Genomic DNA, 18,589 nt, shown 5'->3' on the forward strand with positions numbered 1-18,589 from the left:
CTCACCTCCTACCTATGGTACCCCCCAGGGTGTGTGCACACACTATGCTCACAAGTACACGTCAATGCAAACCTCTGCGCATATTCTGTTATTTATTAATTCATTCATTCTGTTCTTCAACAGGCTGGGTTTCAGGAGTCCTGCGCTGTGAAATAAATCAGCAGGACAGTAAGCGATACCTCATTTGTTTGCGGCGGCTTGTTTGACGGCTTCCCATCGCCATGGCAGCGGAACACGTGGTGGATAATGGCGCAGCCGACACTGAAGAAGTCAGAGCCGGCTGTTCATGCCTGGACTGGAAATGCAAAGTGTCTAAACACCCAGCACTAACTTCAAAGGTAAATCCCTGATCAAAGAAATTATGTGAAACGTGTCGGGGAGGTTGGTTTGAGTCTGGGTCCATCTCGCAATGTTCTATGGTGAATCTGTATTGTACCTACGGAACAAAAATGTAGGGTTTTCAAAACGAAAGTGTCTATCTATAGGATAGTCATGCCATGTTTGTCCTCCATGATCTAAATATCTAATCTGCTCATCCAAGGTAATTTGCATCCAGTCATCTACTCATTGACTTTTTGACCCTTTCACCTTCAAACTGTGCATCATATTACTGATTCATAATGTACAGTAGTGTTCTTGATATTTAAAATGACGTTTATAGGCAGGCAGAACCTCCAAAGCAAACGAAGAGCACACTAATGGCATCGTTATGGTGCATTCAAAGTGAAATATAATTAGTGAAATATAATTAATGGGGACTTATTTAATAGTATCGCAATTAAGACAACCTTGCACTTATTCAACGCCTTGGCTGCAGGCATTTTGCCTCGGTAGTCTATGGCAGGCTATGATGGTGGCCCGAAAGGTGTCAATTAACCATGTTTAAAAAGCAATCATTTTAGATTACTGCATTAATGATGGTAATCAAGACGACATGAATGATGGATGAATTTGTTCCAGAGTGGATCGGTGTGTCTAATGCAGTCATCAAAAGAACTTTTGAAGAGCTAGCTGAAGCGTGGTTTAGACCAAATATTTTAATTACCTCAGGTTTTGTGGTTTGGAGTTATGTAGGGTGCACTTCAGTCCTCCAACAATCTTGATAAATCATATCTGTTCAACAAAATGTGCGACTATTTAAGAATTTTCTTTTTTACTCAAATGGCTAAGAACAATCACAGACTTTGTGCTGTCGAAAGGCTCGACTCAATCTCTGTAGAAATTGTGAAATCATTCACACGTGTAACAATGCTGATGGCACTATGTGGAAATAAATCTCAGAGACAGTATTTGGTTGACCATACTAATCACTCATTCGTTCATCACTCTATTTTATCACTCAGGGTAATCCCTGCAAGGGAATGGTGTGTTATTTAATTCATAAACGTATCACTCCTCCATCTCATTCACTCCATTTCAAGCTCCAAACAAAGGTCACTCCAACCTGCACTCGTATGATGTACACCAAGAGGTCCCACCTCACGTCATGGTGGGCTATAGACTCTGCTGGATTTTGTTGTTGCCTTTCAATCAGCAGGCTATTAAGGCCTAAAAAAAAACATAATGTTTGCACTCTGCAGTCAATCACAGGCCTAAATTGATCATTTAAGTGCTTGACAAACCAGCAGGACTAGAATCTCCCACCCATGATGAACAACATGTTGCCTAGAGTACAGGGAGCCTTTATTCAATACAGAGCAATTCTGCCGATCGCATCCAGTACATCAGCCATACCAGGTTATCCAACTTTTCACATGCCTGACATCCCTCTGATCCCAGTTGAACAACTGAACCTAAATCTTAAACATATTCAGAAATGCAACTTTCCTGATATCCTCTGACCTTATGGGTTCAAAGGCGAGTTTAACCTTATCACACAAACAACCTTACACATTCTTTCTAAAATTGTTGATCTTAACTGTACCTTGAAAATTCCCAGACAAAAAAGCTGAGAAATATAAACCACAGTTCCTTTTTTCAATAGCTCAATATAAATTGCCTGCCTATTTCACAATAAGCACTCCAGGAACATATTTTTTTATTTATTTACAAAAACACATTTACTTTGCTATCACACAAAAGCAATGTTCCAGCAATGTAACAGTTTATTTCGAAAGTACGGGATGTACAAAACACTACAATGAGGCAGACAACCAGGCTTAATATGTATTTTGCCAATCAAGATGGGTAAAATCAATTGGGATGTTATCTTACCAACAGTTTCTAGTGGGAGTAAACTGTTCTTTGTGCTGCAGTTACATGGAATTTCTGGCACATTCTACTCAAGCAATATGGCATTTCAACTGCACCTAGCTTGCTCCTGTACTGCTTGGTCCACCCTGGAGCCCTGTGCAATGCAACTCCTTTTCTTTTTCCAGAACAGTGGAAGTACCAATTATAAATCCAAGTGAAAAGGTAATTGAGTTAAACAACAGATCATTTTTCAAAGAGCAGCTGCAGGTGCTCTTTAAATTCCTGATTGAACTGTAATAGTTTAACATTAAGTGCATCCTCAATCAAAGAAGGCATTTCATCCAGTAATAGCCTCCATGCGTAAACATTCTGTTAGCAAAGCTAATAAGTCATTTTGAAGCACCTCTTTAAGCACCGCATGATTCCACAGGGAGAGATGCTTATTAATGCTATTCTAATACCATTATTGCATTCATAATTCATTACCATTTCTCTCCTTTTGTGAGTTTTACATATACAGCTATAGTATATACGCAAATAATATGCTTGAATAAATTGATATAGAGTAGCAGCCTGTCACAAGAGATATTAATAAGACAAAGAAAGGGAGGAGTGCAGTTCATGAGTAAGGGGTAAAATGTCAAAGAGAATACTTGTTAATTAACTTTTCCAACTGGATTCCATCATCAGGGAAAGTGTAGGCTTTCTAATATTCCTGCTAGCTCTTTATCCACCCTTTTAACACTCATGGAAATTATAATATTTTCAATTTGTGGTGGTGAGCTGATGAAATACAATGCACCTGTTACATTCAGATTAGGTTTTAGGATAACTGCCAGTTTGGGCAGGGTGTGGTAGGCTACGGGATTTTGGCGGGGTGAGGTTTAATCGGGCATGTGCCGTGCACGGCAGAAGAGCCAGAAGGTTTGCAGAATTCTGATGCCTGCGACCGGGCTCAAATCAATCAGAGAGGGATCTTTCAGCAGGTAATTTCTTCTCTTTTTTATTTTTTCCTCCCAGAATGTGCAGCGGTATTTCACTCTCCTCCCCCCTGCCCCTTTCTCAGGCTCCTGTCCTGCTGCTTTACAGCGGCACAAATCTTTAACCAACACGTCTCCCTTTTTTTTTTGTAATTATAGAGATAAAAAAGAGAGATGTGCTTTCTTTCTTCAATGTGCCTCGGGCCCTGCTGCACGTTGGAAGAATGGATGGAGGGGTGGAGTGGTTTGAGGGAGGGGAGGGGCGCTTTTGGTTGTGAGAGAGGAATTTAAGCTTGTGGGGGAGGTGTGTAATCTCTTTCAGTGATCAATTTCATCTTAAATTCCTGCATCTAGAAAGGCTGTGTGGAAACACTAGCCGCTGGGACGGGGTGGGGGCATTGAATTGTTGGGCTCTACAGACACCTCTACAGACACCTCTACAGACACCCAGGGTACATGAGTGGGTTTGTTTTCTTCACAGCCGTGTCCGGAAAGTGCGAATGGGGATTCTGCAGCGGGCACACTGACCCGGCATCTTCTTCAGCCTCCAGATATCGCGGGCTTTGTTTATGGATGTTTATGGCCCCCGGCAGGGGAGATCCGTCTTCCCCCGGTGACGGGCGGAGTTCGGCCGGGGGCTTGACAGGGGTTTGACTGAGGGGCGATCCCGCTTCCCCGTTCATTACCCCGGCCGCGTTAGTGCACTTCCAGCGCAGGTGCAATCCGCCGCGTTTGACAGCATGACAGAAATGGGGGGGGGGGGACCCCGACACCCACACCCCCACCCCTCCTACACTCCTACACCACTGCTGCGCTACCTACACCCATACTGCATGTAAGAAAGTGATTAATTAATTTCCAACACAGTGAGCCCGGTGGTGCAGTACACAAGAGCAGATGCTGATCAGAATAGAGTCCACTCCAAACACAGCCAGCCACAGGTAGGGTTCTGCTCAGCAATTGGTGGCCCTGATTCAGTGGTAACCCAAAGAACTTCTTGCTGACTGAGGTCCAACAAATACAAACGTTTCCTGACATCCAGTCTCCGCTAATGGTATAGCCCAGTCACACACAAGTGATGTCCAGGATCCAGTGATTTACTGTCGCGGTGGCGCCCTTTACAGACTGAGCTCCTAGGGATGGTCGTATTTACACCTGTGTTCATGGGTATTTCTTCTTTTGTCCTCTGGGGTCATCTATAGTGTGACATCTAAAAGCTCTCTGTCCCTTATTAACGTGAAGGCAATGCCCAGCTAAATGGGCTGTGCTTGGACACTTGAATGTGTGGCTTATCCTTTGAGCTAAAAGTTCACGAGTTACAGTTAGAAATCCCTCTCACAGATTCATGTCAAGACAATTTCAACTCAGTTTAAATTAAATTGAAAATACATTTACAGAATGATACCAAATCATAATTTGCCTTTTTTTTTTTTTTTGGGTGGGGAGGGGACTGCTGAACATTTTCTTATTCCTTTTCTTCTCGAAATTTAGAATGAACTACAGAATCTTATTAGTAAGCCCACCACATTGCAGTGTCTATTGGGAAACATTCTAAAGGCATGCATTCACATCCAAAGGACTCTTCATCTTTTCACCCAGCTGAAGCTTGCAGTCATTGGGTTGAGTGCAGTTCATGCACAGTTGGTTCCGATTGATTCCAGGTTCAAAGGAGTTGCTCTCATGCAGTGAGCAAGGGACAACCCAGTCAGCTGAAACCCTTTATGAGTAATGCTGTGGCCAGTTTTGCAGCACCCTGTGGGACCGTCAGCCCCTGCTGGTGCTGGGCCAATCGAGGGTTCGCACCGGACCACAGGGGACCTCATTACAAGCTAGCCCAGCGTGTTAGCAGGAGAAGCCACCCAACAATCCTGAAAAAAAATGTTCCGAATGTACAAGCAAGGCCAATCGAAGAAGACTGTAGATACGGATTACTCTGCCAGTGCCAATTTGGAATCTGTAGCAAAAAGAAAAGGAAAATATATATTCTCTTTTCTCTCAGGAATACATGTCAGAAATGTGTGATTACTTTGTTTATAGTGAAGAATGTTTTTGCTGGCGATGGCAATTGCACTGCCTTGTGTACAAAAAAGGCAGTGCTTGAAATCAGCAGATGGTGCCGATTCAGTATACTGTGGAAAAAATACTTATTTCATTACTTGAGGTCACTATTTCTGTTTTTAGTGTTTCCAGCTTATGTGAATCCTTGAGATTTGGCCTTTGATTTTATTTAGCAAACAGTTCCTCTGGCTTTTTAAGAGCTTAGGCAGAACATATTTAACATTTTTAGCAGCAGTAGAATGACCTCTCCAATACACGCACACAAGTGGTTTCTTAATGGTGTAGGGTGTATTTTCTGGCATGGTTTGTGTGCATTCATGCTCTTAGAAGGCAATATCTGTGGTAACTAAATGGTGTGCGATCAAATGAGTGAACACATTCTGTCCAAATATAGCGTAAAAACATTTCTTAGCAGTATCTTTGAAGATGAGAGTACCTCATCCACGTAAGAAGTTCAGTCAGTATTTAGTCAGACAATATTGAATTAAGCCATATTTATTGAGGTTTAATGTAAATGCAAACTTTGCCGTCAGCTCTTCCTCTCATCCTGTTGTAAGCCTGCCAAAACAGGGAGTGGCTACAAATCCCCCCCCCCCCCCTCCCCATGGGGATCTTGAGAAGCAGAGCTCACTGGTGGATGCTGGGGTGGTGGTGGGAGGGCAAATATTTTGAAGGCATTAATTAGGAATTACAGGATAATTTGGGCAAAAGCAGCTAGCAAAAGCAGGCAACGGCAGTATTCCAAAACAGACAGTGCAGCAGTAAGAGCCAGGTAGGGCAATGGCTTTAGCGTGCAGAATGACCCAGGCAGCAGGGCAGCTTTGCATGATTGCATCAGGACAGACGCGGCAACAGCTGGCAGGCTGCAGAACATGGCAGAGCGTGCAAAATGCACAAGGGCCTGAACAGGTGAGGCTGGTGCTTTATATGCCCCTCCCATTAGATGTAAACATCATGTGAGAGGACGGCACATGTCGAGTTGTCTGCCCAAACTGGCTCCACAGTCTTCGCTCCATATACTCAATGCGGAACAGAACGATTGTGCCACATTCACGTCAGCCAAATCTGAACCCAATCAATCATGCATGGAATGTTCTGGAATGATGCCTGAGCGAGTGATTTAAGGTTGATGTTTACACGTTTTTTTAGCGAATTACCTTTGTCAGAATACCAGGAATTAAATATTTTATGGGACTCAGGAACAGGAACAAGAGAAACTGAATGCAATCCTTCCAAGACCTGCTTGGAATAATACAGAAATCAGTCTGGATGACAATGCAATCTGATATGTGCATAAAAACACACACGAATATTTCTGGCTCAAAGAACTTCTGCTATGTAGAACTGTGCCTTTGGACTGTGATTTGTAGAGAATACACACACTGAAGAGAGACCTACAGAGGGAGTTACTCTCTGTATTTAATGTTCAAGGTAAGTGGGAGTGGTAGACGGCAGTATTCTGCAATGACTGAAACTAAGCTGCTAGTTACAATTTAGGAAATTGGAAAAAAAAAACTTGAAAAAGGCCTTCACAGAAATGGGATTTTAAAGTGCAGCATAAAAAGGTATAACTGTTTTCCAATATGTAATTGCAGGTGTAATTGCATAGGTTTTAACTTACTTAAATATTTATTGAGCTGATCCATATACAGAAAGACTTGACACCAACAATATACCCGTAAAAAAATATAAAGCTGCGATTGCCAATGGCAAATATTTTAATCACCACCCCATATTACATACCTGTAGCTGCACAATTAAAAACACACTCAATTTACAATGTAGCTATTTTTTTACTTGCCAGGATCATCCATGGGGAACTGAAACTGTGCTCTAGGAAGTTTTGGATGAACAGTGATCGTTCACTTTTGCTTTGTCCCTCAGATGCGAGCACTGTTAATTCACAGTCCTTATTGCGATTTACCATACTGCTCGTTAGAAACGCCCATCCAAATGAATCGTGATAAATTGGACTTTTGTTTGTTTTTCTTCCCATCATAAAGTTTTACAGCCAAATTCTGCAGTGCACTGACACACCTTCTTGATCAAGGTTCACACCCGCGTAGCCTTGAGCAATTGCTTTTCTTTCGCTTTACTTCTTTCATTTCCTCTCTTCTTCCTTTAAAGACAAATATGCCGTGTTTTGGGTTCTATGCCTATATTTAAGCATTCAAGTATATTTAACATAACCCCAACACTGTTTTTTTTTCAACAAGTTCCCACAAGTTGTATTGCACAGCAAGATTTAAAAGGGAATGTGCCCTAAGCTATCATAGGGTAGGTAAGTAACTTCTAGACTGCTGTTTCAGCTCAACGTTGTATTATGTATTTGCCGGGTGTTTGAAAAGTATGACTTTGATATATATAAAAAATAGTCCACAACTTGTTTTCTGTAAGACTGTGAGAGCATGATCAGAAGCTAAAGCCAAATGGAATTGCTTTTGGTGTAGGTGTTTTGAAACTGAGCAGGTTCTGCCAGCGCATTACATGTTCACTCCAGGAAGGCACAAAAGGGGGAGAATTTAAAGAAGGAAAGCAGGGTTGTTGCATTGGTATGAAAATCCTGTCTCAGACTATCAATTTTAATCTATACGTAAATGCAGGGTGTTAACATTGTGTTTAGGTAGAGTACAGTAAAATATTCAGTGTTCAGTCCTCTCTTACAGAGTGCATATGGTGCATATTAGACTCATGTACTGGTAGAGTTGAATTAACGCTTGCACATTCACTTTTCTAAACATGTATATTACAATGGGATGAAGCCGGAAAAATGATATAGGGATGATGTTAGCAAAGCTCACAAAACTAACAAAATCTAACAAAATGTAAAGAATCCACCACTTTAGAACTGAAACATACATTTATTGCATGGAGGTTTTGGCTGCTCAATGTTTGTCATCAGGTATTTACCCAATATATTAATATATCAGCCAATTATTCTGAATTGGATTGAAGGTGTGATTGCGCTTATTTTCAGCTAAAGCAAGTCATTTATCTATGTGACAGTGAAATTCCTTCAGATGTAATACTTGACAGTTCTAAACCTGATTACGCACATTTTATCGAGATAGAGAGCAGCATGTTTTGTATTTTCACTGTCTGTGGGCTGGGGGGTGGTGGGGCGGTTATGTGGAGTCTCCTGTTCACATTATAAAATCAAGTAACCTAATTCCCTTGTGACTTCCTTATTGTTTTTTCTTTCAGGCAATATACTTTATTTTTCAACAACAGCTATGATAATGATATGCTAGGATTTTTGTTAAACTGTAATTACTACATTTTTTAAAAATCTGGAGTTAAACACTGCTTAGATCCTGGTATGCATTTCTCACCCTGTGTGTGGTGTGTACAAGTCTACAATGGATTCCAACTCTCTGCATGTAGGGGCTGGTGTGGGCCCATGACCCCCCATAGCTCTAGGGCCACAAGGACACTGCAAAGGAAGAGGGCAAACATTGAAACATTGGGCAACTGAAACATTGGCCTAAATCAGTCCTAATCCATCATGTTCATTAACCTGCTGCCTCCCTCTAAACTACGCCCTGTCTGAACTAATGTTGGAGTGGAGGGTTGTGGGGGGTTGTGGGGAGGAGATAAAATACCCCTCAGACTTTACCTTTTAAGGAGAGAAAAGGATTAGTTCTGTGAGTCTTGAATGAGGCTCCCAGGTTTTAACACTGTATGCCTTTCTGTATGTTTTGTTTCGATTTTTGTTATTGGTTATTCTCTGTTGCTTTTTTAGTTAATCTCTGTTGATTATTTTTGTATTCATCATGCCACTCCCAACAATTATTAATTTAAGGTAGCTTAAGCAGTTTTAGACACAAAGTAGATAAATGTAATATAAAATGCATTGTAAAATAAAAAGGTGATACTTGATGTGCCATAACCATAACAGAGTAATAAACACCAGTGTAATAAACATTTGTTCGCTGTGAAAGATCAAGCACGTTTCCACTGTTGCTTGAATGTGGACAATAATGTTTATTCTGGTTCTTTATGTTAATTTACCTATTAAAACACAAACAGTAGAGAATTGTGTAGAATCATGGTGAGAGCTCATGTTTTTTTTGTTTTGTTTTTTGTTTATGTTTTTAAATTTCTTTTATTTGCCTTTTTTGAAGGAATTTTCAGGAGATCAAGGCCCTCACCACACATCCAGTATAATGATCAATAAAGGTAAGGCGACAATAGTAGCAGAGTCAGTAATGCCATTCACTTATGAGGTTAGGGGTTACTTCTCAGGCAAGAAAGCACTTTCCTATCTGTAGGCGAGATGCACAACCGGAACTACCTCTGAATGTCGAGCTGAATACAGAGAATTAAATGCACTCTAGGTAATATACAATTAAGCCCTCTCTGTTAATAAGTCATCTGCTGGAAAATGCATTTCACTGCGTCTGGGTACAATTTAAAGAAATTGCAACAGAATGTCACAAGTCAATGTTAAAATTGAATAAATGTCAAGACATTTAATAAAGAATGGTCTTCTAAGAAAAATGTTTCAGGTGTCTCACGTCACAGTTGTTTTTGTGCACTTTGAACAGAACAGGCTTTGACAGCATTATAAACGCATAAGAAATAGGAAATCCAGATCTGGGAGAGCGTATTGTACTATATGTAGAATACTGTAAGAATGGGGCTGCTGGTGCATGTGAAGGAACTCTTGTGCTTGGAAGGGCCCCATGGTCCAGTATCCCTGCAGTCATTAGTGCACAGCCTGGTTTAGCCACATCGGAGTGCTTTCCTTTGACTCCTGTCTGTGCAAGCGTGTCTTGTGGGCTCTGGAGTGAAAAGAAGCAGCTGGGGCAAAGGAAAATGCGTGTTTTCGAGTTCTCTAGCCCAAGCTCGGTTTTATGGACATGGATTCTGGCTTGGGCTGCAGTGTCAGGTCTCTTGTCGTGTTCTCTTCCGGCAGCTCAGCTCAGGGCTACAACGCAAGAGGTGTCCGCTCCTTTGTGGAGCATGATTCATTACATTACATTATTGGCATTTGGCAGACGCTCTTATCCAGAGCGACGTACAGTTGATTAGACTAAGCAGGAGACAATCCTTCCCTGGAGCAATGCAGGGTTAAGGGCCTTGCTCAAGGGCCCAACGGCTGTGCGGATCTTATTGTGGCTACACCGGGATTAGAACCACCGACCTTACGTGTCCCAGTCCTTTACCCTAACCCCTACGCTACAGGCCGCCCCTGTACTGTATTGTGTGAAACGAGGGCTTGCAGCCTTATTAAGAATTGAATGTGACTTTGCCTTGATTTGATATAGTTTTAAAGGGAGTGCGCATCACTATTAATTATCAATCACCAGCAACGAGAGGTGCTCGCAGGATTCACAGTGTGCTCCTGGCTCACGCAATATACTGTAGAACACAGGGCCCAAAGGAAGCAATCCCCGTCTCTCTACTCGAACTGTTTCGGAGGCTTATTTTTGTTATTTTGTATTGACTTTCTTATTGATTTTATGTTTAGTTTAGTAAATGCAAAGTTCCCAGAGAATGCAGCCTAGAATAAAAATATGTCAGCATTTTACTTTTTTTAACTTGGCTGTGGCTACTTGCCATTGGCTGCTTGTCACTCTTCATGCTAGCCTGTGTATTTTAATTTAGTTAATTTGGATTGAGAAAAATTCTATGTGACTGCTTCTGGGGGCTTTCCTGGGTCAGGCTCAATTTTTATTTGTTTGGATTTGGCATGGTTCTGGTTCAGTTCAGTTCAGCCTGTAGCCAAGTGTATAAGGTGCTTGACTGGTACCTGGAAGGTTTTCATGCATTCCCCAAGTAATTACATTGGTTTCACATGGGAGTTTACATGAACTTCACCCATTATACCAAAACCCATGTTTCCGAAATGCAAATGACATGTTCCACATATTGCCCATGCAATGCTAACATGTGAATGTGGATTTTCTGTAAGGGGTGTTTTATCGTATGATTTACCAGACTATCACACAGTAACAGTTTATGGCACCACTCTCTATGCTAGAGTGCTGACTTGGAGTTGTGAATATCACTCTAAAGAGTCTTAAAACTTTAAAAACCCGCTTGCCAGCAGGACCCACCGTCTGGTCTAAACACCGACATTTTATTAATAGATACTGTGTCTACTTCAAACACTGAAAGGTGTTTCAAATGTTTTTATTTCACCTTGCATTTAACTGACTCAAAGAAAGCTGTGTTTTTGCTCATTATCACTGACGTACCACAATTTGTAAGCTATATTTAATTGACAGAATACCTGTATAGTGTTGAAACAGGTGGGCACAGAGGACATGTACTGACCTTGGCTTTTGACTACAGATCTGCCATCGGATAACATTTATGGCTACGCTCTGTCCCAGACTCTGATGAAGGTGGCAGCTCCGGTAACAGTGGGGCTGTATTCCCCCTGCCACAGTCGAGTCAATATGCTTCTCAAGAGCATAGAAGGTGGGTTGTTCTTTTCCTCTGCCCACCATGCTGCTCACTGGGAGAAAGATCTCTGATGGGGGAGTGCACATGCACATTGTTTTATTTTGTGAAAACAGCTCCACTGTCTTGTTCCAATTAATTTATCAACCACTTGCATTGACTGTGGCTTGTCATCTCTCACAGAATGCATTGCAATGAAAACTTTATTGAACAACAATATTTACTGAGCAAGTATTAGCCGAAAGTTTCATTGGTGATTTATCAGCATTACATGAGTATCAGTGAGGCCCATTATGTAGGAGGTAGGAGCTCTCATCCCAGATATAAGCAGTCTTTTAGTCCTTACTAATCTCAAAACTAACCTGTCTAGTGTAAATCTTACTTACTCTGACCATTTACTGATGTTGTATGTTATGATGTGCATCTATGTCATATGTTTGATATCTTACTGTTTTCTGTTGCTTAGCCCACATGAAGAATGAGGCTGAGAGAAAAGAACAAAACTATGGAGGAATTAAACCTCGTTCTACGTCCTCTGCAACCTATTTCCTGTCCGCCATAATCAAGATGCTTTTCTACATCCCGATGTGGACTGAACAGAACCAAAGTCACACTAATGTCCGCTACATATTTGTGAAGTTCAGCGCTTGGCATTTTGCGGGCAGTGACATGCTTTGGGCAGGCTTGGTGATGAGGCTCTATGAGACACTTCAGCTGAGCTTTGGCAAGCTCCTGATCCCTCTGTATCGCATCACCCAGCACGAGGAGGAGGAAGTGAAGAGGGTCATCGAAGATAGTGAAAAGGACTGGAGGCCAAGGAAGATCTGCTGCTGCCCCCTGTGGTCACTGCTGGTTGTTGTGCTCACTGTGATCCTGGTGATAGCCGTCCTCCTTATTAAGTGTGGTTTATCCAGGAGCGGGGCTGAAGCCGAGGTTAAAGGTGGGCTGGGAATGTTTGAAGGATTTGCCATTGGAATCCTTGGGTTCCCAGCATTTGGTGTTTGCCAGTTCATCTTCAAGCTGATAAAGAACCTCATCATGAACCCAGGCTTCAACATCAGGTGTAATATGAACAACAGCAAGGTGAGCAACAAGCTGGGGTTCATGAACGAGGTGTGGAAGGAGATGAGGGTCATATCCTGCTTCATCCAGTTCATGGAGGTCTTTGAGAGGAGGAAGATCCGTGTGGTGCTACAGATCACCTACCTGGACCGATGCACACCCAAACGGATCACCGGGGTGCTCGATGCCATCAACATCCTCCTGTCAGATGAGGAGAGTCCTTTCATTTCCATGATAGCCGTTAACCCAGAGATCCTGGTGCAGCAGTTGGATTATGCTGACGGTTGCCTCAGTAAAGAGGACCGCGCACGTGCCTTCCTGAACCGCATTGTGACCTTGCCCTTCACCGTCCCCGAACTGTGTGACATCTCAAAGTGCAAGGTATTCCGCAGCATTGCCCATCACCTGTCAAGGAGCAAGCAAGAGTTTCCTATGGACGAAATTCCCTCTGTTTCCCACGTTCAGACATCAGAGAAAAGTGAAGAGATTGAGTTGCGCAGACCCCTGATCAGCAAAGACTGCAACATCATTTTTAAGCCAATTGAAGAAGAGTTGGAGAACCTTATTGAGAGTGCCTTTGAGTGTATTTACAGTGAGAAAGGTAAACTGCACAGTTACCTCACAGGGGACACTATATCTATGAGGAGAATTATCAATTCGATCAGGGTGACAGTGATCATCATGGAGGTGATGAAGGTTGAGTTGCCTTCTATGGAGGTTCTTGCAGCTTGGGTAGTCCTGGCCGACCAGTGGCCGTGTCGTTTGAGTTGGATCTTGGAGTGTCTGGAGGACCAGCAGCAAAGGGTAGAACTAGGCCGAGAGTCATCCATAGCAGCTGGGAAGACACTATGGGAAGTCTTCAGCAAATCCAGACTGGAGCTTTACATGATCAGGGATCAGATCAACATGCACCAGGAGCAAGACGGAGATCCTGAGCTGTTTGAGTTGTTTCTCAAGGTTGATTTTAAGCTCACTGTTAAGGATGCTAACCGGTTTGAACTGGCCACAGTCAACCTGGACCACTCGATCAAGAAAGAGCTATCCAGGATCAGGGGAAGCTCCGCACGAAGGGACACAGTCGGGAAGGAAACCCTCATCCCTCTCCCGATTAGCTCTGTCATCAACATGAGCACAGAGGATGTCTGCAATGAGGTAACCTGTTTAACTTGGCTCGGCAGATGCCTTTATTTAGACGGAATTGCATGGCTAGCATTTAAATCAAAACTACTAAATTGATATTTTCCGATTTTATACCCTGCTCCAGGGTACAAGAGTAGTAAACCATCTGATATGAAACTTGGTAGAAAACTAGCTTTCAATACATTGTAAAGTAAAGGCCTTCACTATGTTATTAAGAAGAATGCATTCTAGTTAATTCTAGGTCCACGCTGATACAAAATTGTTAGGTTATACAACCATTAGTGCATTAACAGGTGAAGTGCATGGAACGAAAAGTGATGCTTTTCATTTTTTCCCTTTTTGAAATCTCCAGCTGGTGAGGCTCAAACTGCCAGAAAAGTATAACGAGGTCATCCGTGAGAATGAACTGAATGGACAGACACTCCTCTACAGCAAGAATGGGGAGATCAAGCGTGTGCTGCAGATGTCCATGGGAGAATGGACAACCTTCAGCATCCACTTCCTGGGCATCTGTCCACCTCGGTTCCCCTTGCTGCAGTCTGCGTCTCCTCCCCGTCCGTCTGCAGTGACCCTGGGAGATTGCTTTCATTCCCATTGTCACCCGGAGAAGCCGGAGAGAACACTACATGCATATGATTCATAAGAAGAACATTTGGTCTCTTATAAACTAGAGAGATGTGATGGAAGGGCAAAGAGTGAGAGCCAAGTGCTGTGAACCTCAATGGATGGAGCAAGCAAGGAGTGAGTGGGTGAGATCCACTCATTCAAAATCTGGCATAGCTTCCTCTCTACCCAAGGCAGGATACACTACATTTGCAATTCTTGAGCATTTGAGAACTATATGTAAGCCAGGATACCTTTTGGACAGTTTGAATTCAAACTGTGTCATATGTAATGGTCTGCAACCAAACAGTTTCTTTTTCTTTAGGCAATTGTTTAGGCAATTGTTTGCCACTGGTTTGTGTTTTCCCATTAGTAGCTTAGTCCTTCAAACATAATGAGGCATACATGAAATATAGTCAACATTAGCTGTGTAGTAGCACTTCTGTATCATATCTTGTCTGCTACTAGTAACAGTATTCTTTTTGCTTGAGTCAACTCAAATCAATTTTGAAGACTTTGCCCAGAGGCAAAACAGATGATTTTTAGCAATGATTTATAAACGATTCAACACATTATGTTATTAAAGTTATTTTATATAATATTCAAATGTTTTATTAAACATTTTATTATAAAAAGGGATGATGCTTTAAAGCATGTTATATTCCATTCTGATGAATAAGTCTACTTTGATAATTCCTGGTATTTATTTATTTATTTTATTTACAAGCCTGCAGTGCATATTTATTGTGCTTTAAAAATGCAAGTCATTGGCATGACTAAGACATAATCTGGTGTCATTAAGTATTTTAATATGGACTTTACATCATTGTACTATCCAACATGTGTCCATGTGCTTCTGAGATATGTGCCTGAAAACTTACGACTTGTTACTATGCTGCATTCCTTGTAAAGCATTTTTCATATGGCCATAAATGTCCTGGTATCATAGGATTGAGTGCAATGTCAAGAATGGAACATCTAGCTTGCAGCCATGAAGCGTTTTGTGGTGGCCCTCAAATAATTTGTTTTTATATATGTCTGTTCACCATAGTTAAATAAATTTAAGAAACATTTGTGTATTTTGTATAGTTTGACTATTTCTGTAAATGTACTATTTCAAAATCAAACAAGTGTATTATTGTCAAATTTCTAATTCAATAAAAATAGAATTTTCAATGACATTTCAATGAGAACACAGGCTGGACCAGAATATTAAATACGGTATAATGTGTAGCAATAGCTTCATGGAATGATAAAAACATTAGACGATTTTAGCTTTTCAGACAGCCCAACCTCTCAACAATGATTGATGGGAAAGTTAGGGGATCATTTCAGATGATGTGCAGGAAATATTTCAGTAGGATTAGAAGAAATAATGATGGTGTTCTGTTACTGCCAACTGCATCAACCAATCACAAGACTTTGTTAATAAATGATGTGACAGTGATCCATTTCTGGGGGGTTCATACAGTTTGCAGGAATGCAAGAGTCGAAGCTTAAAATCTAATGTTGTCACTAACACTTGTAGTATGTAGTGTGAAGCATTTGAGGCAGATGTGCTTGAAAATTCATTAGTTAAGAAAAAGAAAACAAGCGTTTACTCCCTTACTGTTGTTTAGTTTAAGAATACATAAGTAAACTAAATAAAAATAAAAACAGATACAGTTTTGACATATTTGAGAAAGTGTTATCTACATATGCGCAGGTACAAAAAACCGCAAGCTACTTGACAAATAAGACCTCTGAGATTATTTTGTGGTTGAAATCCTATATCAGAGCAGTGGCCCAACCAATAAATAAGTTAAATGAATGACCTGTATTTGCAAATACCATAGCCGACTGAAGGCCGCCTCAGAGAAGCCTTGTAAACCTATAGCAAGACAAGACTGGGTGCCTATTCCGTTCAATTACATTTCCTTTTGCTGCATCTAAAAAGCCCAGATGTTACAATTTGTCAGGACCATTTTGAGATGACTGTATATGACCTTCCTCCTCATATTCTCATGGAATTGATCACGATGGAGAGAGAGCACTTTTCTGTTTGTGCAAATTTCAGGCCCACATTTTCAGCAAGGCTACTTTTGGTTTGAGGGGCTGAGGGGATGGCTAATGGTAGCCAAAAAATATGTATTTAACAGTTTTGCTTGTTTCATGAGAGGCTACAGTGTTCAGCTTATTCCTTTGCTTGCATTTGTAATTAGCATATCTGGTATAGTTATCGCTTGAAAGAAAAAGTCAAAAAAGTCAAAATTTGAAGTATGACATTTGTACTGCTCACAAGCTGGGCTGTTTGGTGTAATTCTGGCAGCTTGCAGAGGATTGTTTTTTAAATGGAACAGGATGAAAAGAGAGAGGGAGGCACCTTGCATTCTGCTCATCTCAGGGCAGGAATTTCAGCTGGGAGTTGCACGGCCCCCCGGTACACTAAAGGGACCGTGGGTCAGAGACAAACAGTTTGACACTCATTTCCCACAGTATTCAATCACTTGTTCCCTGTTTTTGAAGTGGGGGGGGGGGTCTTTCCCGCAGGTTTTGTGGATGCTAGGGAATTTCTGCTGCTCCGGACAAGGCCGACGGGTGCCATGATGGATCAGCCCGTTTCCGCAGCGCCATCAATCAACCAGGCCACAGCACCGGGGACGGAAAAAACCCAAACGCAACATGATTACAGAGCGCGCTGCTGGGCGGAAGACCGCCTTGTTTACATCGCCTATTTATCCGCTTCCCCTTCCCTTTGAAAAATCTTTTTTATACCTGGCTGCATCAGAGACCGAAGCAGGGATAAAAATGGTGGGTGGTGTCTTCATGAGTGGGCATGTGTTTGATGTGTACGAATTTTGTCAACTCACCTTGGAAAAAATCTTGGTTATGTCTTTGTAAAAGGGGACATAACCTTATATCTCGAAGGAGCCCATTGTGAAAACACGGAGGAGGAGATTCTGACCTTCCATTGTAACGTAATCATAAAAAACGAAATGACGCCGTGAATTGCCACTGTGTCACCTTCGGCTACTGCTTAACTGTAAGATGAAGCTTCTTCTCTGTGCTTGGTTAAAGGGTAAGGATAGAGATGGATGCCCCCAAGGAGACGTGTTATCCCGAGACATAATTCATCATAAGGTGGTGTGAAAATCGTTGCGAGGTTATCAGTGTGATCGAATCCAAGTTCCGCGACGTCAGTTCATTTATGCCCGGTCTCCGGTTATTGTCAGAGCTCATCAGCTACGACCTTCATACAATAACAAAAAAAAAAAAAAAAACATTAACTGAAAGGTGAAAAAAGGAAAGAGCAGTCACAGGATATTAGCCAAGTGGAAAGGGTGTGTTTGCCCTACACCATCACAGAGTGTGCATCTATCGTGCACACATACGTGCATGCCTACAGTGCATAGAGTAAGATCCATAATGTTTGGGACAAAGATACATTTTTCTCAATTTGGCTCTGTACTCCATAATTTTAGATTAGTAACCAAATAATTCACATGTGCACATTCTCAGCTTTTATTAATGGTATTATTGTAAATTTTGCTTTCCCCATGTAGAAATAACAGCATTTTTTTATACATGTCATATGTAAAATATTTGTTATATATACAGTATCAGCTTTTTTACATATTTACTGAATATCCTTTGTAGTGTACATTTTGGAATAGTAGAATGGATTCTATGACCACACACAGACACACAGTGCCTATCTATCACTGGTTTTTGAAAATAATAACTCTGACAGACAGCATGATATATGGACCCATTAGATTAGGCATTTAGATTTAAAATAGAGAGAAACTGTGGGTATTAGATTTAAGATGGAGGGGAACAATGAAATTGCATTGCCTGGGGCATCCGTAGCAGTGGTATTGTTTTCCGTGGCTGAAGACACATTATCTTTTTAAAAGTAAGCAGATCATACATTGAATAAGGCTTAGCCTTTTATTAATCTCTTCCCGTGGTCGCGCTGTCGCGCCGCGGCGGTCCTCTCTCCTCTGTAGAGGCTCAGGAGGCGCATTGCGGCCTCCTCCTCCGCTTCCTCCGGGCTGCCTGCACGACCGCCCGTTTCACGGGCCTCTTACGGCTCTTAGCTGACAGATGTGACAGAAAGGAGACTGGCACGTTCAGACGCGCCTGACGGAGAACCGCTCTCG

General features: G+C 41.8%; 1 protein-coding gene across 1 annotated transcript; it reads left to right on the plus strand.

The window, feature by feature from the left end:
• Positions 1–273: 273 nt before the first annotated feature.
• Positions 274–14,487, plus strand: nkpd1 (NTPase, KAP family P-loop domain containing 1). Its single transcript, XM_061226902.1, has 5 exons — positions 274–338; positions 9,356–9,410; positions 11,532–11,660; positions 12,109–13,856; positions 14,197–14,487. The coding sequence occupies exons 2-5, from the start codon at positions 9,398–9,400 to the stop codon at positions 14,485–14,487; spliced, it is 2,181 nt and encodes a 726-aa protein (XP_061082886.1). The 5' UTR covers positions 274–338; positions 9,356–9,397.
• The last annotated feature ends 4,102 nt before the right edge of the window (positions 14,488–18,589 follow it).

This window comes from Conger conger, chromosome 17, assembly GCF_963514075.1.
Source record: "Conger conger chromosome 17, fConCon1.1, whole genome shotgun sequence".
Taxonomy (NCBI): domain Eukaryota; kingdom Metazoa; phylum Chordata; class Actinopteri; order Anguilliformes; family Congridae; genus Conger; species Conger conger.

Bases quoted from the DNA above. Each gene is read 5' to 3' on its own strand.
- nkpd1 (XM_061226902.1), top strand. The intron at 11,661-12,108 runs GTGGGTTGTTCT...TCTGTTGCTTAG, and splicing joins GCTTCTCAAGAGCATAGAAG to CCCACATGAAGAATGAGGCT. The intron at 13,857-14,196 runs GTAACCTGTTTA...TGAAATCTCCAG, and splicing joins CAGAGGATGTCTGCAATGAG to CTGGTGAGGCTCAAACTGCC.